Here is a 23,456-nt window from a genome sequence, read left to right as displayed (position 1 = left end):
AGAATTGAGGCCCATTTATAGACTGAGGAAATGCTTGATGATCCAGATCTTGATCAAACATAGACTAAGTTTTTGATAATACATCCAGGGTGAGTCAGAGGGGATAAAAGGCAGGAGACTCATTGTGAGTCCTCCTTGAGATGCAGTGTTCGCCCTGACGGTGTCTGTTGCAGGCAACAGGAGTTTCCTGTTGGTTCCCTGCTGTCTGGAGTGAAACCCAGTCTCTGTACACAGCCCTCTTAAGAAGAAACCTCCCACCCTGTGGAGGTGAAACCCTGTTTCACCCAGAGTTCAGGCTGTCTGGTTTGTTGGTCATGTTTCATGAACCATGAAGGGTACAGACTGAAACTGGCTGTGAGGCAGTAATGAGGGAGAGAGGACTCACTGACCTGGAGAAGGCCCAGGTACCCATCGGTCCCTTGGATCAGGAAGTCTAGCAAGGAAAGGACAACCGCAGAGGCAAACACCATCAGCCATATGCTCTGCACCCTCCAACTGTGACATTTCAGACAGGGAATGAGGGAAGGGACAGGAGGGGAAGTCCTCATGGTATGTGCAGATTTCGACCTGGGTGAGCTGTGGCTATCCCAGGACCGCATGCAGAGAATGAGGGAGGCTCCCCTTAACCTGCGGACTGTATCGGGCATTCCTCCTTCTTCTGGTACCTTTAGGCCCTATTGAAAAGTAGTCTTGGCCAGGGTCCTTCAAGGAAGAGAGAGAAGTAAGGCTTTGCTTAAGGAAGAGAGTGAGAACTTGTTACTTTGTCACATGGTGACAGCAGTCTAGTGTCACAGCTCCAAGATCTCACTGAAGAGCTGTCCCAGCCAGAGATCTTCTGTGGCCACTGCTCATCTGACTGCTATAAGCAAAAGAGTGAGGAGAGCTCAAGGGAAGCAAAGAGAGAGTTCTCCATCAGGGCACCAAAACTGTTCTGAGAATGAGAAACCCGAGGCATGGTGGTAAAAATATTTACCACACCATGATTGATATTGAAGTTTTAAAAGAGAATATACAGAGCTGGTGAGATGACTCGGTGGGTACCACATGTGCCATACAGATGTCAGGGCCCGAGTTTCCATTCCCCAGAAGCTATGTAAGGCCAGATATGGTAAGGAAGAACAAATTTGTGATCCCAGCCATCCCACAGTGAGATGGAGTAGAGACAGAAGAATCCCCGGAATCTCACAAGCCAGCCTGCCAGGTATAGGCAGCACCAAACAAGAGACCCTCTCTCAAGGAAAGTGGAAGGTGAGGACCAACATTCAACTTCACCCTCTGACATCTACATGAGTAGTGAGTGGCTCGTGTAGGCCTACCTTGATACACTTGAGCACATACATCCCAAGATTCTAAAGATGTCCATAGTGGGAGAGACAATGTTAGACCCCCAGAAAACTCAGGTATCCAGGGTCCCAGGCCACGACTGCGGTCACCCCAATCACCAGGCAGATTCGAGAGCTTGCTGCAAACTGCACAAGGCTTTATTGTAATTTAACGAGCTAACCCCATGTTAGCTCGGGTCTTTCACCCACCCACCATGGCGGATGGCTCGCAAAAGACAGCTCCTAGGGCCTCCCGAGAGATCTTATAGGACAGCATAAGGGGAGTGTCTAGGGGTATGCACAGGCTCACGATTGGTGTGCCTCTAGGCTTGCAGTGCTTGTCCTGTGTTGATTGGCCAACTGGTTGTTATGTTCCATAGGCCCTCCCAGGGTGGTTGCTATGCTTTGTGCGCCATTGCTGTGCGCTTATCCGTAAAGCACACCCAGGGTCGTAAAGCACAGCGCCACCAGCTAACTTCTGATTGGTTCCTTGTCACGAGGCAGGGATCTGACTTTCTAGTGACTAAGACTAGGTCATAGAAGCACGTGTTCGGCTGTTATGGCTGCCAAAAGGAAAGCCAGTCCCTTCAACAAAACCAGAGGTGCATTCTCAAAGAGGAAGAGAGAGACCCTCCTCCTGTGAGGGAGTAGAGGGAATTTAGCAATTAGGAGAACATGGTGTTTTAATTACTGTTCTATTGCTGTAATGAAACATCATGACTGAGGTGGTTTCAATAAGAATGGTCCCATAGGCTCATATATTTGAATGCTTAGTCACCAGGGAGTGGAACTGTTTGAAAGGATTAGAAGAATTAGGAGATGTGGTTTTGTTGGAGTGGAGGTAGCCTTGTTGAAGTGTGTTACTGGAGGTGAGCTTCGAAGTTTCATAAGCCCACACCAGACCCACACCAGACCCACCCCCTCTGCCTGCAGATCAAGATGTAAAGCTCTCAGCTGCTGCTCCAGCACCTGCCTACATGCCCCAAAACTCCCCACCATGATGACAGTCGACTAGACCTCTGAAAGTGTAAGCAAGCCCCCACCCCCACCTCATTAAATGCTTCCTTTTAAGCGTTCCCTTGGCCATGGTGTCTCTTCACAGCAATAGAACAGTGACTAGGGCAATGCTCAAGGCAGCCTGTAAAAGGAAGCATTTAATGGGGGCTTACTGATAGTTTCAGAGGATGAGTCCATGACTACCACAGTGGGGAGTGTGGCAGCAGGAATGGAACTCGGGCAGAGGCTGAGAGCTTACATCATGATCCACAATCAATAGGCAGGAAACAGAGAGAGAGAGAGAGAGAGAGAGAGAGAGAGAGAGAGAGAGAGAGAGAGAGAGAGAGAGAGAGAGAGACTGGGCCTGGCTTGGGCTTTTGAAACCTCAAAGCCCACCTCTAGAGACACGACTCCTCCAATAAGACCACACCTCCAGATCCTTTCCAAATAGTCCTGGTAACTGTGGACCAAGCATTCAAACATAAAGGCCTGTGGTGGCCATTCTCATTCAAACCACCACAGTTGGGCTTACCTCATGGGCCATTTGTGGGAGGTGAGACACTTAGTATCTTATAAGGTAGTAAATCTCCTAACACTGTCTTTCTTGAGACTGGTTGTTTGGAGTGAGGTACCAAGAGTCATTAGGAGCTCAGCTTTGATGTTTGCCTAAGGCATTGGAAGTCACTGGGTCAGGCAGTCGTGGTTGTATTATTGGAGACTGAGGCAGTTTGCTTGTCATTTGTGTCCAGTTTGCCTCCAAAATATAGTTACTTAGGGGAAAAGTTTGGCATTTTACTAAGTGTTAACATGTAGTTACCATATGGTCCAGATTTCTGTGTATTTGTCCAAGACAAATAAAAACGCATCTTTAGAAAGTCTAGTATTGCAAGAACAGCAGCTTTATTCAAAGTTTTTCCACCTAGAAACAATTCAGATGTCTTTTAACCAGTGAACAAAGACATCTATGGGTGAATCTCAGATGCATCTTGCCAGATGAAGGGAGCCATACCAAAAATGGTTTATACAAACAGTATGATTGATTCTGATGATGTTCTGGAAAAGGCAAAATTTTAGGGGCAATAATTAAATGGCGGTCATTTAATTGGCATAGGCTTGGAGCATTAAGTTCAAAAAGAGAATCTGAGAGGAGAAGCTGTAGGGAGGGGAGTATTCAGTATCTACAAAATACAGAACAAGTCATCAGTCTGAATTTAAAGCAGGAAAAAGTGAAGCTTCTTCTGAGTTACTATATTGTATTACTGGGTTTTAAAAATAGACCAGTAAGCATTTCTTATTGTCTTGGATAGCATCCCCAGATGGATCTCTTTCTTCTTCAATGTTCAGTTGTAATGAATAGACCCATTTTTTTTACTTACATCATTTATCTTTAATATATTTAGTCCCTCTGTCTGTCAGGAAGAAACAAAACAAAACAAAACAAAACCTTCTGCATTGTTTTCATTTCATTTTAGCAGCAAATTCCAGAGTCTCTCTGGAAGCCTCCTGCCCTTTCTATTACTTTAACTTAATTGACTTTTTTCTTCTTCTTTCAAATCTCTTACTTTTCATCTTCCATTACCCTGCCTGGCTTCTTTAGCCCCACTGTCGTCTCCCTCTGTTGGAAGTTGTATAACTGACTGTTGAAAGCTAGTAGCTGAGGGAGGCAGAAGCCACATTGGAGGCAGGAGGAAGATGACTGTATGAATGAAATTTGATGATCTGTTTGTTTTTTGAGATGATTTGTGAAGGTGAATGTTAAGGACCCCCAAAGAAAAGGCTTATATTAACGGTTTATATTAACGGCTCTTGCAGTCCATATTAGCTTTGAGGGAAGGGGTTTTAGAAAAAACGTTTTTTCTTTTTTTTGGTCAGTGAATCTGTGTCTTTCACCCTGTTGCATCTGACTTACTAGTGGTGAACTCTAATTTCAGCTCACTAGGCAAGTCAGGTTCTACATGTTTGAAGTCCTGGCTTCTATCCCCAGTACCGCAGAAAAGAGAAAGAGACCTTATTTTTATTTCCTGTCTTAATCTTATATTCAGTTACATGGGTGATTGGAGGCCCTTTTTATATTATGGTAGATTTCTAACTTACAAATCAATATTCATAAGAAAAGCAAAGCAAAATAAATTGTCTTTACCGTGATTTATATTTTGGTGTGTACATTGTCAGCTACCTTTTTACTTACATGAATATAACTATAGAATATCCGGGTTATCTTTTAATGCATTAAAGTTTTAATTTGCCCATCTCTAAGCAGTTATCTATTTTACAGTTTTTGGTGGCTATATAATATGCTTGAAATTGTCAACATGTGTGTAATAGGCAACTTAACTTTTCTTTGAGGACATATATCACCGTTTTAAGTTAAATTTTTATTAATATATTATTTTATTAGCGTATACATTTTAGGTTTCATTATGACAATTTTCAAATGAAGTTTGCATTGTATCTGTATTGATTATCTTCCCTGCTTCTCCTCCCCACTCCATTTCCCTCTGCCAGGACCCCCAGGTCGCCTTCCCCTTCTCCTGCTGGAACTACTAGAACCTGCCGTTATGCTTTCATGTCACACATGTCCTTCTGCCCTCCCTCTCCCTCCCTTTCCAGTTTCCTCACTGTATGCCTCCTCTCCATGTTGGATATGTTACATTAGTGTCTTGTATAAACTTTCATTTATATGCATGGAGGAGTTGGAGAATAATCCCAATTTCATTCCTGTGACACTATTTTCTATTTCTGGTATTGGGTTTTTGTTATTTGATAGGAGGCATCGTTGATTTTGGAATATTTGCATCTGTGACTATATTGCTTTTCCTAGTCACAATGTTCTATACCTCCAGTTTGGTTTTTTTCTTTTTCTTGGTCGACATTGCCATAAACTGACCCATATATTAATTAACAATTAATTGTAAAGATAGTTGGGGACTATAATGAATTTGTGTTTTAAAATAGTCTCATTTGTGACTGATATTCAACTGATCTTTTAGTAGTTTTAACTTGTAAACCTAGCTTGTTGTAACTTTAAAATGTAAATAGACCTTCAGCTGCTGCTTCTCACCATTGCAGTCTTTCCTGGGTTTGCAATCCTTGTTTGAGTTCTTTCTTGAAAAAAAAAAAAGGTAAGGGTTTGTTGAATTTTTAAAAACCCACTTCCTGTAGACCTGCATTCAAAATTCAGTGGTAAACAAAGAGGGAAAATCCCTGCCCTTCCCTCATTTCCTCCTTTGAGTACTGAGTTATTGAAACCCAAATGTGCTCATGGGGCACGAAGCAGGCGTCATCTTTTGGTGACTCTAGTTTCTGCTTGCAGATATCGCTGTGGTGGAAATGAGTGATGCTTTCCGGCAGCCATCCTTATTTTACCATCTGGGAGTTCGAGAAAGCTTCAGTATGGCCAACAACATCATCCTCTACTGTGATACCAACTCCGACTCTCTTCAGTCTCTGAAGGTAACACCCTTGTTCACTCAGCGTTTGCCTTCAACACCAGCAGTGAGGGGAGCTTTTGTGTCGTCCAGAACATTTTAAGTAGCTTACATTTGTGAATTTATTTTTGTGAGTGGGGTCATTGGGCAGGGATTACTGGCAACCTTGTGAGGTCTATCTAATGATATATAAAAATGTGATCATATACTAGTGGAAATATTTGGTTGGTTTCTGAGTTACAGGTCAAGTTTCAGCCAGTAAGATTGTGTTACTAGGAAGCCACCAGTAGCAATTGTGGTGGCATGTGCCTGTAATCTCGGCTCCAAAGGTTTTGAAGCAGAGGGATCATGAGTTCTAGGTCAGCCTGGGCAGCATAGAAAGAGATCCTGTCTCAAAATGCCAGAAACAAAATAAGCATCTACAATAACAAAACTCACAAAACAGGAAGTCATCAGTCCATACCTTTGATAAAGATCATATGAGATATACCAAGCTTAGCCAGACCCTTGGAGACTTCACTGTGCCCGCCTGGCTCCAAATAAAAGTGTGCTTGGTACTTGAAAGTGCTTTTAATAGACCCTCTCACTCCATATCCCCCCAAAACGGCATAATTTCAACTAAGATGGGAGAAGACAACAGAAACTTCATTTATTCTTAAAATTCAATATATGTAGTATCATTTTCTACCAATTTAAAGGCATTTAATTCCAGTACTCATGAGGCACAGGCAGGTGGCTCTGTGTGAGCTGGAGGCCAGCCTGATCTATCTACATAGTGAGTTCCAGGTCAATCAGGACTACACAGTGAGAAACTGCCTCAAAAACAACAGAAAGAAACCTAATAAAGGGTACTTAACAAGCAAATGATTTTACACTGTGCGATTGTTTGAAAAGTGTGCTGTAAAAACCAGGTCTGCCGGCTCCGAGATCACTCATGTCCTTTGTGAAACTTGCAGCCAGCTTAATGAGGCCTTTTTCTCATTTCCATCTTCCAGTTTCCAAATCAGAGTCAACCTAGGCAGATGAAGCCATAGGATCCAGAATCTTGTGGCTTAGCAGATGTATCAAAGCCTCCAGCCAAAAATCCATGGGAAACTCCTAGTACCAACTTGCCTTTATCTACTCACTAAGACATAAACAATGTTGCTTCTTCTGAATGGCCTACAGAGTTTCATTAAGTAAACACATTTCACTGCTTGCCATACACTCATGTTCTGGACATGAGACATACAGCCTAGCACAGCACAGTCCTAAGACATTCATGCCTGTTTGGCTGAAGTCTGCTTTTCACTGGAAAGGATCTTTTGCTACATCTAATTTGTACATGTGTTTTTCTACTTTTGCTATGTTCGCAGTTGCTAAGAGTGGGATTGTTTCATTTATTCTTAGTCTTCATTTGTCTTGGGATGAACCTCTTTTGGGGTTTTGCATTGAGGTCTTTGGTCCATTGGAGTTGATTTTTGCTTAGTGTGATAGATTTGATTCCGATTTCATTCTTCCACCTGTGGACATGCATCCAGGTTTGTTTTTGGGTTTTGGTTTTTGGTTGTTTTTTTGTACTATTTGTTGAAGCTACTGTCTTTATTCTAGTGAGTTTTTGACAGCAAAAGGAGCTGCACTGAGCAAAAGCAACTGTTTAATTGGTCAATGGTGGCTCAAACCTTTAATCCCAGCACTTGGGAGGCAGAGGCAGGAGGATCTCTGTGAGTTCAAGGCCAGCCTGGTCTACGGAGCAAGTTCCAGGACAGCCAGGGTGGTTACACAGAGAAACCCTGCTTCAAATTTGGTATTTGACAAATACCAGATGACTATAATTATGTGTATGAAGGCCAGAGGACACCCTCAGGGAACTCACTACCTTAAAAAAAGAAAAGAAAAAGTGTCTGTCATTGGCTTACAGCTTGTCAAGCCATCTAGGCTTGCTGTCCAGCAAGCCCCAGTAATGGGCCTGTCTCCATCTTTTTTTTTTTCTTTTTTTTCTTTGAGTTACAAACACAATTGAATTTCATGACAATCCCAGTTCCCTTCTCCCTCCTCTCCTCCCCTACCACCCCCCAACTGAAACCCTACCTATCACATATCCTTTCTTCTAATCTATACCTGACTCAACCTTTCTGCTCCCGCATGACCTCTGCATCCTTCCTCTTCTTCCCTTCTCATTCTCGTAGCTCTCTCCCCCCTCTCCCCATGTTCTCAATTTGCTCAGGGGATCGTGTCCCTTTCCCTTTCTCCAGGGGACAAAGTTTGTCTTTTTTAGGGTCCTCCTTGTTTATTAGTTTCTCTGGCAGTGTGGATTGTAGGCTGAGATTACAATCATGTAGCATCACACCTGGCTTTTTTTTTTTTTTAATGTTGGTTCTAGGGCTTGAACTCTGGTTATCACAGCCCAGATTTCTTACGTAGTGTGTTTCTAGTTAGGTGACCCCAAAGAGACTAGTTTTAAAGAATGGAAATAGTAGAGAACAATTTCTGTAACCTCCCGACTTCCTAAGTCCTAAAAATTCCCGTGCTACTGAGAAAGCTGGTGCTGGTGCGGGGCCAGCTGCCACTCAGCATGATTGCTTTGTGTTGTAGTTAGCAATAAGTGTAGTTTGGCTGATCCTTCTGTCTCCCACCAGCAAATGGAGCTGCAGTGAGCAAAAGCAATTACTTAACTGGTCAGTGTTTGCTCAAACCTTTAATCCCAGCACTCGGGAGGCAGAGGCAGGCAGATCTCTGTGAATTCAAGGCCAGCCTGGTCTATAGGGCGAGTGCCAGGACAGCCAGGGTGGTTACACAGAGAAACCCTGCTTCAAAAAACCAAACAAACAAACAAAACAAGTATTTAAAATTATGTTATCATGGAAGAGGCCAATAAAACAAATGAAGCCTCCCCCTCTTTTCACAGGGTAGATAGGGTTAGAGAACAGTTCCCATTCACTCTTCACTTTACTTACATATGTGCCTGGGGCACCAAGGAAAATGTAGCTGGGCCTGCTTCGTTTTAATTTGCTCCTCTGTGTTGGAGGCAGCAACTCCTTCCTTCCTTCCTTCTGTCCTCCCTTCCTTCCTTCTGTCCTTCTGTCCTTCCTTCCTTCCTTCCTTCCTTTCTTCCTTCCTTCTGTCATTCCTTCCTTCCTTCCTTCCTTCCTTCTGTCCTTCCTTCCTTCCTTCCTTCCTTCTGTCCTTCCTTCCTTCCTTCCTTCCTTCCTTCCTTCCTTCTGTCCTTCCTTCCTTCCTTCCTTCTGTCCTTCCTTCCTTCCTTCCTTCCTTCCTTCCTTCCTTCCTTCCTTCTGTCCTTCCTTCCTTCCTTCTGTCCTTCCTTCCTTCCTTCCTTCCTTCTGTCCTTCCTTCCTTCCTTCCTTCCTTCCTTCCTTCCTTCCCTTCCTTCCTTCCTTCCTTCCTTCCTTCCTTCCTTCCTTCCTTCCTTCTGTCCTTCCTTCTGTCCTTCCTTCCTTCCTTCCTTCCTTCCTTCCTTCCTTCCTTCCTTCTGTCCTTCCTTCTGTCCTCCCTTCCTTCCTTCTGTCCTCCCTTCCTTCCTTCCCCCCTGCCTCCCTCCCTCCTTCCTTCATTTCTTTTTAAACTTTCACTGTATTTATTCTTGTGTCTTTCACATCACACATCTCCATCTCATTTATCTCCCCATCCCTTCGTATCCACCCTCGACCCTTGCATTTACCCCCCCCCCCCGCAAATAAAATGAAATAAAATTTAAGAAAAGAAAAAAATCTCATCATGGAAGCTATAGTGTGACACAATGAGTCACACAGTGTATCCTTTTGTTCATATATCTTTACTTGCAAGTGTTCTTTGCAAAGTCATTGGTCTGGTTCAGGGCCTCTGGTTTCTGCTAAACCATCAATACTGAGCCCTTACATGGACTCCTCTTGGATATTTTGTTGTTGCCCTGTGTTATGGAGGACTGGTCCCTTCATATACTCCGGCAGATCACAGATGGAGTGGAAGTTGGGGTGGGCCAACTCATACCCCTGGTTCTGGGCCTGGGGAGTTGCAGGGTTGGCCAGCCCACCAGCTCTCCCCAATTCTCACCACCAGGGTGAGCTCTCCGGCATTGCCCTGGCTAGTTCACCCTATTCATCTATGAGCATGGAGTTGGTTCTCCTGCTTTCATGGCCTTAGGGTCGGCTCACCCACACCCTGACCACCAGGGCCAGCTTTACTGTGCTGCTCAGGCGAGTTGCAGGGCACACTTTCCCGAGTGCTGCAGCTGGTAAGGGGGAGGGTCAGCTCCCTCGACTGCGGCAGGTGGCAGGGGCAAGGAAGGGAGGGCATCTTCCCTTTGCCGTCACCACCACATGACAGACAAAGGGGATGTGGCCAGCTTTTCCACTGTCACACCCTCAGGACTGGCTCACCCACTTCCCTGCCAATAAGGTCAGCTCTAATATGCTGGTAGCAGTTTCTATTTGCCAGAAAATTCTCAAAAAGAAATCATAGAAAAAAAATCTTTAAAATGTAGGCTCCTTGAAAAACTAATTAAAATTCTTTAAAATCTATGACTGAATTGCTCAAAAGGACATTTAGTATCTAACCATGTCATGTATTTGTGGTAATATTTATAGTTACTTCTTTATATTTTTATTGAAAATAATTTTTCCATAAAGTATATCCTGATCATAGTTTCCCCTTCCCTAACTCATTCTAGCTCCTCCCAGCTCCTCCACACCTCCCCACCCACTCAACTCCATGCCTTTTCTTTCTGTCTTTCTTTAGAAAACAATCAGGCAAACAAACCAAACTAGAAACACACACACACACACACACACACACACACACACACACACACACACACAGAGAGAGAGAGAGAGAGAGAGAGAGAGAGAGAGACAGACAGACAGACAGACAGACAGACAGAGACAGACAAAGAGAACAAGAACAAGCATGAAAAATACAAACCCATAAAAGCACATAACCAGACACTATAATGTATAAACAAAAGTCCAGTGAGCCCCCCCAAAAAAGCCATATGAGACCGAAAGTCTACAAAAATACCATTGAGTTCATTTTGTGCTGACTATCTAGTGATAGGTATGGGGCCTATCATGGGAAATAAAGTATCTTGAAAAAATGTTCTCACGTTGAGAAAGGGAAGTTGACTCCTTCTTTGGGATTGCAACATTTTCAGTTTTCTTTAAATATCATGAGAACTTCAAGGTACCTGCTAGGACTTATGGATAAGATACTCTGCTAAGATTTATGTTTCCGTGAAAATATAGAACACTAATAACCATTAGTTTCTGGTTTGTTTCATGCATTTAAAATCATCAGGGGTAATGCAGTGAGTGGTAGCACGTGTCTGGCCTCCACTGGCTAACTAGCTGTGGGGAAGATGCATGCTCTTAAAAAGAAGTTCCTCCCCATCCTCCCACAGCTTGATAACTGAGTCCTCCAAAAGAGACAACGGATTATGAGAGGCATACACAGCTGCTAACATGCAAACACTCAGGATCCCAGAGTAGAAAATCAAAGAAAGGCAAGAGTTGAAACTAAGTACTTTTGTCATAGGAGAAAGGGAAGGGGAGAATATATTTAGTCTTAGAGGAGAAGTCATGGGTTTCTTTTCCTCTTCATAGTGTGAGTGTGTGTGTGTGTGTGTGTGTGTGTGTGTGTGTGTGTGTGTGTGTGTGTGTGTGTGTGTGATATGCTTGAGTGTGTATGCATGTCTTTACGTTCTGCACTTGTTTTTGCATTATGCATGTGTGCATGGGTGCCTGCACATAGATGCAGTGTGCACAAGGAAGCCTAAGGTTGATGGATACCTTGTTCCCTGAGGTAGGATATCTCAGTGACCCCCAGAGCTTACTAGTACTGTTGGTCTTGCTAGCTAGAGACAGAAATTACAGGTGGGTAGCTGTGCCCACCAGGCATTTATGTAGATTTCTGGAGATCTAACCTTAGGCCCTCACACTTGAAAGACAAGCCCTTTAACCTGTGAGGCATCTCCCCAGCCCTGAGTGGATTGCTTGTTTGTATCAGTGCAATGGATTCAACTCAGGGCCTTTTTTGCCATGCAGGTACTCTACCACTGAGCTACATCCCAGGGCATGAAATAAAACGGATTTTAAGGGGAGATAAATAGGCCCAAGAACAGACATTAACCTGGGTCATAGTTCACCTGGGCTCTGAATGTGGCATGTGGTGCCAATCCTAGTCTTTCTGCCTGCTCATTAATCTGCTAGAGGGTCTTGCCTTTTAGTATATAAGGATACGAGACGAGAAAGACAGACAGACAGATGGACAGGCAGACAGACACACACACACACACACACACACACAGACACATACACACACACACACACACACACACACACACACACCACACACACACAGAGAGAGAGAGAGAGAGAGAGAGAGAGAGAGAGAGAGAGAGAGAGAGATCTTGGTTCTGAGATGCCCTTTACTTCACAGTGTCACTGGGATATTGTTTCTCTGGGTCCCAATAACCATTTCTTTCATCACCAGAAATTCTTTTAAGACAAGCCTCCTGTGCTTGGTGCCTTTCTTCTCTTTCCCTTCATTCGGGGACATCCCCCAGCCCCATGTGAGATCTACTTGTACAATAGATTAGAATGAAACAAATAAATATTGTTGTGTGGTTGGAAGTTAAAAGCTCTTATAGATGCCTGGGGGTGTGGATCAATGGTAGAGGGCTTGCCTCTGCAGCCCTGAACCAAAAGCAAAGCTGAAATACAGAAATCCACTTGTCATCCAGATGGCAGGGCTGAGGTAAGCAGGGCACGAACATACTCCTGGCAGCGAGGTTTATTTGCACAGCTTTTAAAAGAGCAACTTGACAATGCTTAATAATGTCAATCATACTGAGTGGGACAGTTTTGACCCTGGATATGTATTGTAGAAAACATGACATACATGGGTAAGGAAATATCATTAAGAAAGTTTATGTAATATGATATGTAATTTCCCTCAGAAGAAATAGTAAATATCTCATAGGAGAATGACTAAATACCTTTTGGATAGTCATTTAATGGAATAGTATAGAGCATTTAATTTGGATCCACTAGAATGTTAACACATTTACATAGTATATTTCCTGGTCATATGGGAAATCATATTATATGTTTATGGCATCATACTGGCTATACAAAAATGTAATGATGTGCATGACAATGCAGTAATACACATTTCCATTATGAATGGATAGAGACCTGTTTGGGATTGCAAACAGCATTCAGAGTAATTACCTCTTTGGGGTGGAGGAGAGGAACTGAATTGATAGGTGAGAAGCCATCAGCTATATCTCTAATGTAGTCTAACTTTAGGTGGCAGAAATGTGAGGTAGATTTTATACTTGAAACACTTGACAATGAACAGTTTTCAAGGAAACAATTGTATGTGCCTCATCGCTTTCTATGTACCCTATGATAACTGCATACATCTGCATGCATCTCGGTCATTTGAACTCCCCAATATTTTTAGTTTCTTTTCCGTCGTGTTCTGGCTGCGATTGGAAGTTTCAGCTGCATCTCTTTCTCTTTCTGAATTGAGCATCTGCTCTTCCCCCATTTGCTCCACTGCAAAGGAAGTGCCTCTCTAGGGTTGGGTGTGCACGTGGCCGATGGCGATGCAACTTGTCCCAAATGTGATGGTTGTGTTGATTATCTGTTAGTCAAGAAATTTGGTTGTATTTTCTCTTAAGCCATTGCCTGGAAAGTGCTTTAGAGATGGGAATTTCCTTAGCAGACAGTTGTCTATGGCAGTCTGTCTGTATACTGACCCCCACACTGTTTTTTGCTGGCTATGGTGTATAGGCATTGGCTTCACACACCCTCTCCTTGCCTTGATGCATTTATGATTTTCTAGTTGGCATCTAATCAGCATCTCTCTAGGAAGTGATACTAGAAATCTCATGTGCTCAAGCTCAAATTTGTAACATCATTAAGTCATCTCTTAAAAACCCAGCTGCTTTCATACAGCAGAGCAATCCCTTAAAACATTAAAAATAGTCTGGGGATGGTGGTGGCACACGCCGTTGACCCCAGTACTTGGGAGGCAGAGGCAGGTAGATCTCTGTGAGTTCGAGGTTGTCCTGGAACTCTCTCTCTCTCTCTCTGTGTAGACCAGGCTGGCCTCGAACTCGCAGAGATCCACCTGCCTCTGCCTCCCGAGTGCTGGGATTAAAGGCGTGCACCACCAACGCCAGGTTCTACAGAGTGAGTGCCGGAACAGGCTTCAAAGATATTCAGAGAAACCCTGTCTCGGGGAAAAAGCAAAACAAAATTAAAAGTAGAGTCATAGTATGATCCAGCAATCCTACTTCTGGCCATGTATACAAAAGGACTAAAAGCAAGACATGAGGGAAATATTTGAATGCCCGTGTTTCCAGCAAATTGTTCATGATAGCAGAAAAGCAGGCATGACACAGATGCCTGTTGATGGAGGAGTGGATGAACATAGTGTATACACAAATGGTGGCAAATGGGGGTCCTGCTGCAGTGTGGATGGCCTTTGATTACCTTGATTTCTCCTTCAAGCAGTTCTATGCCATCCTGACCTGTGACCTTTTTCTGCTAATCTCCTTTAAAACATGCATATAAAGTTAGACATTAAATCTGGTTTGTGATAACACACTCATATATAACTGAAGTGAATAGTTGTTGTTTTGATAGTTATGATATCCATATTATCCATTTTTGTACTTATGCTAGTTTGTAGTAAATTAGAACATCCAAATATTTTTTTACAGATACTTTTAAGTTTATACTTATTTGTACTGTGTAAAGCCATTCAGATTACAAAACGCTTTGAAACTTATAAAAAAAAAAAAAACCCTTCTTTTCTTTCAATCTTGCAATGCTGCTTTCTTCTCTTTAAGCTGTACCTTTCTGGAATTCAGCTAAAAAGTTCAATTGTTCTTGAAACTAAATTTTAATTTTTCCAAAGGCATAGAACATTTAGCTTACTAATGGATTTTCCCCAGCATTTGAAATACGCCAACTTAGTTGTTGGTACCAAGTACTCACTCATTAGCGCTTCTTTAGAAGTCACTTAGAAATATGATCCCATGAAATTCTCCTGCCGTTAATGAACTGGAAGCATCAGCCCCACTGCTTTAAGCAGCACTGCCGGTAGACCCTTCTGACAAACTCTTGCGTGGTTCACCTGCTTGTCATCTAGAATCAGCAGTTTAAAAATGGGCATTCCTGACTTCGCCCAGGTGGTCCTACTCTGCATCCCATTTCCATACTCTTACATCACAGGAAGCTCTGTAAACCACACACTTTCTGTATCACAGGATGGAGCCCTGTATCCCATTTACTTACTGTTTCACAGGAAGCCCTTCATCCCATACATTTTCTGTATCACATGAAGTCCTATTTGCCATACACTTACTATGTCACAGGAAGACCTTCATGTCATACTTTTACTATACCACAAGAATCCCGGTATCCCATACACTTTCTGTATCACAGGATGAAGCCCTGTATCCCATATACTTAAGAAGGATGTCACAGCAAGCCCTTTTGTTGTTGAAAGAGAAAGCCTCTTGTTTCCTTCACTTACTTATTTCATAATTACTTTCACCAGAGCTGTAATCACTCCTTATCATACTGGGGAAAGAGGTGATTTCTAGGAAGAGCAGAGTGACCACAAGTACATGAGGGCTTAAGTTTCTCTGAGGATCGTAAATCTGTAGGAACTCAGCAATGGTGCCTCTACTATGGTATTGTCTGCCTTAGAATCAAGCAACACTCTCCATTTTCTTTGTAATATCCACTCCTACCCCACCTGCCTGCCTGCCCCATCTAGCCTCCTATTGCTGTTTGTCAAAGGGAAAAGAAAGTCGAGGCTGCACAGGCCCTGGAAGGTGCCATTGTGTCCCTGAGTTGACATCAGTCACTGTCATCATTTGGAGGGACTCCTGCTAGAAATGTGAGTTTGAGTATCTTAGAGAGCAGCAAACCATCTCGTTCCTTCTACAGTGGTCCTTTCTCTGGAATCTGATCATATGACCCATCATCATCTTTTGATCCTCCATCTTTCAAATTACCAGTGTTTTTCTATGTCAAGTGTGACTTTGTGTGCAGAAAATCATTAGATCTATAACCTTTTAACAATAAAGTTTTAAAACAATATCAGTGTGTACTAGAATAATTTGATTCAATTAGATGTTACTGAAAAAAGTAGTTGGTGGCAAAAAAGTTGATGATGGCAACAGCAGCACGGCATAAAGTGAAGTTTGTGTTGAGAAGTTATCAGCGATTTGTGGTAACACCCCAGTTATAACCCACCTGAAAGGACGTACGTGCCTACAGCAGAGTTCTCCCACCAAGAGATACTTTTTAAATATAAAAAAATGATAGGGGAAAAAGAGGAGGAGGAGGAGGAGGAAGAGATGGCAGCACAGAATGTCCCTTATGGTTGCGTTCCAGTTTTGCTACAGTGGAACCTGATTTTTGACACAGTTTGTTTGAAGTGAAAGTTAAACACTCCTCATAGTGTTTTAGCCATCATCATGACCAACATGGGTGCACAGCATCCCTAGATCTGATAGGTAGGAGTTAAGTCCTTTGCTTTGATGTGATTAATACCTCATGTTGCATATGGTTTTAAGTAGCTTTACAAATTTACAAATTAACCTACGATCCAGTGGGAGAGGCAAGTTAAGTACTCGCTTTCCGGAGTAGACAGAAAAGATTTTCTTATGGTTAAGAAAATTAGCCTAGAGGTACACAATTCAGGGCACACGCAGCTGGTGAGTGTCAGGGCGATGAGTCCTACCTTCTTTGACTCATCATAGTTCATAATTGATTGCATGATGTGCAGTGAAGGGAGAGGACACTCGAGAACAGTTCTGCGGGAGAGCGACGTGCTGGCTCCAGCCAGCAGAGGCTGCCTTCGTGTTCTGCAGAGCCTTTGGCTCATCAGGCCCCAGCAGCACTTCTCTCTGTGCTGCTTCCATTTCTGTGCCTGGTGTGGCGAAGCAGGGACAATAGAACAGTAGCTCCTGTTTTAGGGAAGTGAGGACGGACCATAGCTTATTCAACAGATTTCTAAGAGATGGGCATTTAAGGTGTTCCCTGCCTGTGCAGTTGCTGGGTACACTGTTCCAAAACTGCTCAGCATAAAGATTCTCAGGGGTGGCGGTGGTGGGTGGGGTGGGGGTGCGGGGCTAGGGGTGTAGCTTAGTTTGGTAGAGTGATTGCCTAGCGTTCAAGAAACCCTAGCATCACACAAACTGGGTGCGGTAGTACACTCCAGAAGTAGAGGCAAGAACATAGGGAGTTCAAGGCCGTCCTTGGCTACATAGTGAATTTGGGACCAGTCTGGGTTGCATTGGGATTCTGTCTGAAAAACAAAGAAACAAACTACACTTGACCACTAAGTAGTTACAGAATGTACTTCTTTGTTTTGCCACTCAAAGCCTCCCCCCACCCCCAAAGCCTAAGTTAACACTGTCTTCTTATTTCAGGGTCAAAATGAACTTTCTGCTTTAGTTCAATGATTATATTGAAGATCTTTCTCAAATATCTCTTTAATTCTCTCTTCTATATGTGGCCCCAAATGAACTGTCTTCCTTGGCTCCCAGTGGTAACATTTATTGATTTTTACATGAGCCCCTACTTTCCATCATCTCCAGGCAGGATACCCACACACTCCATTATTGCCTTCATGGTTTGCTCTGTTCTCCACAGCTCAGTTTCTGACCCACCTTCTTAGCTAACCTCCAATTCCTTCTTCTTGGGGCTAGAAAGATGGCTCAGCAGTTAAGACTACTGGCTGCTCTTCCAGAGGACCTGGGTTCAATTCCCAGCACCTTCATGGTAGCTCACAACTGTCTGTAACTCAAGTTCCAGGGGATGTGACACCTCTCACACATACATTCATGCAGGCAAAACACCAATGCACATAAAAACAAGAATAAGTAAATCATTCAAAAAAAAAAAAAGGAATTATCTTCTCTGAGAAACCATAGCCTATGCTATTTGTATCTTTCTTCTGCCTTTTATCATATGTGAGAGCCTTTATGGTTGTTACCTCTCTTATTGCTGTGATAAAATAGCTAACAATAAACAAATTATGGGGGAAAGGATTTATTTTAGCTTCTGATTTAAGGGACAGACCATCCCTGCTGAAGTTCATGGTGACCCCTTTTGTAGGGCGAGGTTGTCGAACAACCCTTTCACAGGGGTCGCACATCAGATAACCTTCATATCAGGTATTTACATTACAATTTAAAACAGTAGCAAAGTTACAGTCATGAAGTAGCAACAAAAATAATTTTATGGCTGGGGTTCATCACAACATGAGAACTGTATTAAAGGGTCGTCGCAGCATTAGGAAGGTTGGGAACCACAGTCCTAAAGGTTTCATAGCCTCCTAAAACAGCACCGCCTCCAAGGGTCAGGTGTTTAAACACATGAGCTGGTAGTGGGTATTTCACACTCAAACCGTAACAGGGCACGTGTGTGCATGCATGATCACCCGGACATGTTCTTTTAAAATGTAAACAAGTCTGTTTGAAACAAGGTCTTAACTTGATAGCCCAGGATGGTTGGGATTTTGCTGTGTATCCCAGGCTTACCTAAAATGTGCAACAAATCTCCCCAATCAGCCTCCTGAGTGCTGGGATTAGAACTGTGAGTCTGGCCTGCAAGTGCTTTGTACCAGCAGGATGGTGAGGTACTGAAGGACACACACACACACACACACACACACACACACACACACACACACAGCTCAACACTGCCCAGTACAATTTCCTCTTCTATCATTTTTTTTCCTTATCTGCTGTTCTTAAATATTCAAAACACCTTACATACTGCTCAGACCTGAAGCTCTTTGTGGCTAAATTCGCCCCCTGTGTCAATTTAGCATCCGGAAAGCTGACCACTCTGCCAGGCACTATGTCTCTACTGTCACCTTGCTGGATCTGGCTGCTTTCCTGAGCCAGATGGACTTTCCAGAAAGACTCCACAAATGCCTTACATTTCCTGTTTCCATGACAACATACATGCCCTCTTTCTTAATATGCAGTCCCATTTTCTATTTTCTAAATCATGACTTCCTCACCAGGAGTGAAGCTAGTATACCACATCCTTTCCCAGATCCTCTCCCCAGTGCCTTGTTACTGTAATGCCTAGAGATAATAGGCACAGGTGTAGATACCCCTTAATAAGAGCTTCTGTTGGGAAGCTGCACATCTAAATTATTTGCAAGAGCTCACTCTTTACAACCCAGAAGACAGGGATATTGTCCAAGTGGTGTAGTTATTCCATTACATGTCTCATTGAAAAACATCTAAATTACACTTACTTTGTTGTTGTCCTTATTATTTATGTGTGAGGTTACCATTGGCCAAAGTACCCTTTATTATTTCCAGCTACTCGACATGGTGTGCCCTTTCTATTTGCCCAGGCTGTGAGAAAAATATACTTAGGGAAATCAAACATTTTAATATTTTTCTCAAGGAGCTCATACTAGGTCAAGTAATTCTCTACATATATTTTCTCCAGAAGTAAGTTTTAGATTATTCTGTTTGGGGATTTGTACAACCTTGTGTTGTTGTTATTAAATTTTGTGCAACACTTTTTTTGTTCTCTTATCTCCCCTAGATTGTAAATTTCTCATGTGCAGAAGGGTAAATGTATAATTTCTCACTGCAAACATAAATGCTTTTCCAATATTTCTCTGACATTTCTGATTGCTAATATACATGCTAATGCAAATTTACCTGCATGCAATAGTTCAGTAAGGGCTACTGGTTTTTGTTATAAATTTGTTAAGTTTTTTTTCCTCTCTCTCTTTTTCAGGAAATCATTTGCCAGAAGAATACTGTGAGTATTTTGCTTAACTTTCCAAAAATGTTTCAATCTTTTCTTTTCCATCTGTTATTTTTTATCAATTTTTATTTCTTTTAGTCCTTTTTAGAGCTTCTCATATATTGATATAAACACAATTATGTTCTCTAGCACATTGTAGTGAAATATTATAACAATGGCAGACAACACTAGTACCTGATTCTTGTATATATAGTTATGTTTTAGAAAAAATACATTCACAGTGCATTCAACGTTATAGAATTACAGATGGTAGTAACAGGCATATAACAAAGCAATATACATGTGTGTGTATTACTCATATAACAGTATATGTGGATATATACATATAGGCATATATATATATATATATGTGTGTGTGATATATAATCTGCAAATATATGTAACATATAATATTGTCCATGCTTCTATTTGTCTGTCACGTATCTTCTTTGTTGAGACATTCAGTCAAACTCTTAGGTTAGCTATTTTTTTTCCCTAGTGCTGGGGAGTGAACCCATGGCCATCTACATATTAGGCAAGTGTTCTACCAATGGGCTAATTCCCCATCCCCTGCCCCTTAGCACTGAAGTGTTCTTTGAGTTCACACTACAGAATGCTATCCCTTCAGCAGAATTAAATTGACAGGAAAAATTGAGACATTTAAAAAATTAAATTTAAAAAGACTGAAGACTCTGAAGACCCCATATGGAAGGCCTTACCCTCCCTGTGGAGCAGAAAGGGTATGAGATAGGTAGGGTGTTAGTTTGTGGGTGGTGGTAGGGGAGGAGGGGAGAGAGAGGGAACTGGGATTGACATGTAAAACAATCTTGTTCCTAATTCAAAAAAAAACTTCATGAAAAAATGTTGCACTATTACAGCAGAAATGGGAACAGCCTTGTGGGTCAGTGGTTGTGTATTTTATGTTAGGAAGTAAGGCAGTGTTTAAAAGCCCTAAAACAGATATGCATCTACAATTCAGAGTGGAAATAATATATGACCTCAGACCACACATGATTTCACCTGAGATGATGGGATTAATATCACAACTGATAGTTTTCCTTGGATTAGAAAATTTAAGACGTGTTCAAGATTTCACCTTGAGGGAGACTCACTGCAGTGTGGATAATGTTGCCGCTATGAAGTCTTACCATTCCCATCTCAACAGGAAATGAGCACTTAACCATTCCATGCTTCATTGTAATGTAACACATTTTACTCAGTAGATAGCAACTGAATGTGAACAGTATGGCTTGGTGCCTAACAAGGAGACTCACACTAGTGGTTATGAATAAAAACAGTGAGAGACAGGAGGATCTCTGTGAGTTTGAGGCCAGCCTGGTCTACAGAATAAGTTCTAGGATTTTCAGGGCTACACAGAGAAACCCCGACTCAAATATATATAAGAGAGAGAATGAAAACAGTCATATCTGTAACTATTATACAAGATGAAAAAGCAGGAATGCTAGAGTTTAGCTAGTGTAAGAAGACAAGTAAACAAATAGATACATTTTAGAAAACTAGGGCAACATGATGAGCTGCAGAGATGGTGGCCATTTTTATATCAAGGCCCACCAAAGGCATTCGTATCCCTAAGCTTGAAGGGTGGGAAGGATAAAAGGAACACATACTTTGTGAGCACGTTGCCCATTGATTTAGGTTCTGCTGTGATCCAGGAACAGGGTGTCCTTTGAAAGACTGATTTGTGCTCACCTCCTTCAGCATGTTTGAATGCTGTGACCATTTCCTTCCAGATGTTTGACTCCTCCATATATATATATATTTCTTTAAAGATTGAAAGGGAACATCAGCACTACTCATTTCTAAAACAACCAAGATATGCTTTATTTGAGTAAGACTGCATTTTGGTGGCTCTTCTATGCTTTGGATAAGATCAAGGATAGGTTTTAGATTTTGAGCATTAGGATTTTACACACACACACACATGAAAATAAAACGCATCATGTTACCTCCTTGTCCCTCTCTCCTGCTTTGGCAGTGGCTTGAGTCAGAGGATTTAGTTGGGTAGTTGTGCTCTTGAGATCCTGGTAGCATCGTAAAAGGACAGTTTCTTTTTTAGTCTTTCTGGTTGGACTCCCCATCATCGTGTGAGAGAAATCTTGATTTAAAACCCAAACCTCCACTTCTGGAAGTCCTTCTCATATGCTAACTGGCAGTCTGGCGCAGTTTTGCCTCACTGCTCATTTCCAGGTGCTTTAAGCATCATGTGCTTCATAAATAGTTAAATCTGGATATAAATGCACCTGGCACTTCTCAGGCTTGCAGTGATCTGTCACTTAGTTTGTGCAGGTTCCTGTGAAGGTGATGTTGGGTGGAGAGCAGGTAAAATCACCCTGTGAAGGTCATGTGAGAATGTTAATCCTCCCCTCGCCCCGTCCCGCCACACACTGGGCAGCAACCACATGCCCCTCGTTAAAAAAAAAAAGCATTTCAGCTAAAATCTTAAATATACTGACACCAGGAGCTGGATCTAAGGCTGTGTGTCACTTCACCTGTGAAATGGAGCCAGTAGCCACTTTTCTTGTGTCCTAATCATACAAGCACCGAGGTGGTGGTGATTGTGGGGTCATGCTTGCCTTGTTCCATGCAGAAACTAAGTTAATGTTTGCCAATGAGAGCAGAACGTAAGAGAACACATACTTTCCGTGCCCTCCTGAGGCTGGGACTCCTTGTGCCCTCTAGGAGTGATCACAGCGTTTGTCACATGTCCTGTCTACTGCTCAACCCTTTGGGTTACGTTTCTCTATGGGTTTTCTTTTAGAGCTCCTTGACATTTCATCCAACTCTATCAAATAATACTGTGGTCTGTGTTTACAATCCCATCACGCACCCCAATTCCCTTGTGGAAATTTTTGCATTCATTCCCAGGCTCTTGATCTAGGAAATCCATACTCTGTCAAAGTGAGCTTTGCATTCGAGTCCATTACAAGTTTCAATCTTTTGAAGGTCTCCCCATACTTGAGCTAGAGTTCTGGTTCTGTGTGGGGTTTGTTACCTGAAGTTCCTCAGAGAACTGCGTGCTCATCACTGAGTCTGGACCTGCAGGCTTTCTTGCTTTCTGTTGATGTAACCGTTCTTCGCAAGAGCCGCATTTGGATTCCCTTTGGCTCCTTCTCCCCCTTCCTGTGTATATGTGACTGACTGCTTCCCTGATTCAGCTGATTCTTCTTTTAGGCGCTGAGCTCACACTACTATTTCTTGGATACCGCTTCTCCAATCGGGTTGTACCACACAGTTTTCTGCCTCCTTCCCTTAAATCTTGGCTCTTGATCTTTCTTTCAGTCCATCCGATTGTCTACCCAGAATGCCAGAGTGCACAGCCACGGTTGTATTGTCTTTCCTGCCCTGGATCCTCAGCTAATTCCCCACTGCTCAGAATATATAGTTTAAAATCTTTAGCTTGCATCTGGTTCCTTCCTTAGGCCCTAAACTGCAGTGAGATTTGCTTACCCAGGATCCTTTGTCATCTATCCAACAGTGTTTTTGTTGGCACGAGTATCCCCTCACTTGGCATAATCTGAAAACTGCTAGGTCAGGCAACCCAAGTCTCAGTGGCTGAAGGGAGAAGGCACAGGCTGAAGCTAGCAAAGGGCAGCCTGTGCAGGGGTCAGGCTCTTGTGGACAGCAAGCAGTATAAGCCTCACCTTCACCAGGGGCTCTCTGGTGGGGCCTCATGCAGCTGGAGGAATTCCTAGCTGGAAGTGGGTAGAGAGAGGATGGTTGGTATTCAGTGTGGAGGTGAGAGTGTGCCAGGGAAGCCAGTGAAAACCAGTTGCAGAGACTCAGCTGGGTGTAGGGGCATGGACCTCAGTGCCAGCAGAGAAGACGGGGCCAGACAAATCTGAGGTTCACTGAAGAGGGGGAATAGCTAGGGCTGTGACAGGCTCAGGTTTCAGTGCAGGGAGACAGTG

The 23,456-nt window shown here is 42.8% G+C and overlaps 1 protein-coding gene across 3 annotated transcripts in view; it reads left to right on the top strand.

Moving 5' to 3' along the window:
* The window catches only part of Map3k5 (mitogen-activated protein kinase kinase kinase 5), a 198,847-nt gene that overhangs the window by 55,235 nt on the left and 120,156 nt on the right, over nt 1-23,456 (top strand). For all 3 annotated transcript variants that reach the window (XM_027401935.2, XM_027401936.2, XM_035440373.1), the window contains exons 2-3: nt 5,632-5,771; nt 19,519-19,542. In XM_027401935.2, coding sequence (XP_027257736.1) covers nt 5,632-5,771; nt 19,519-19,542 — 164 coding nt within the window. The remainder of the gene's footprint in view (nt 1-5,631; nt 5,772-19,518; nt 19,543-23,456) is intronic.

The sequence above is a fragment of the Cricetulus griseus genome, chromosome 2 (assembly GCF_003668045.3).
Source record: "Cricetulus griseus strain 17A/GY chromosome 2, alternate assembly CriGri-PICRH-1.0, whole genome shotgun sequence".
Classification (NCBI taxonomy): Eukaryota; Metazoa; Chordata; class Mammalia; order Rodentia; family Cricetidae; genus Cricetulus; species Cricetulus griseus.
Note: the sequence above shows the minus strand (reverse complement) of the source record. Positions and strands in the feature narration are given on the sequence as shown.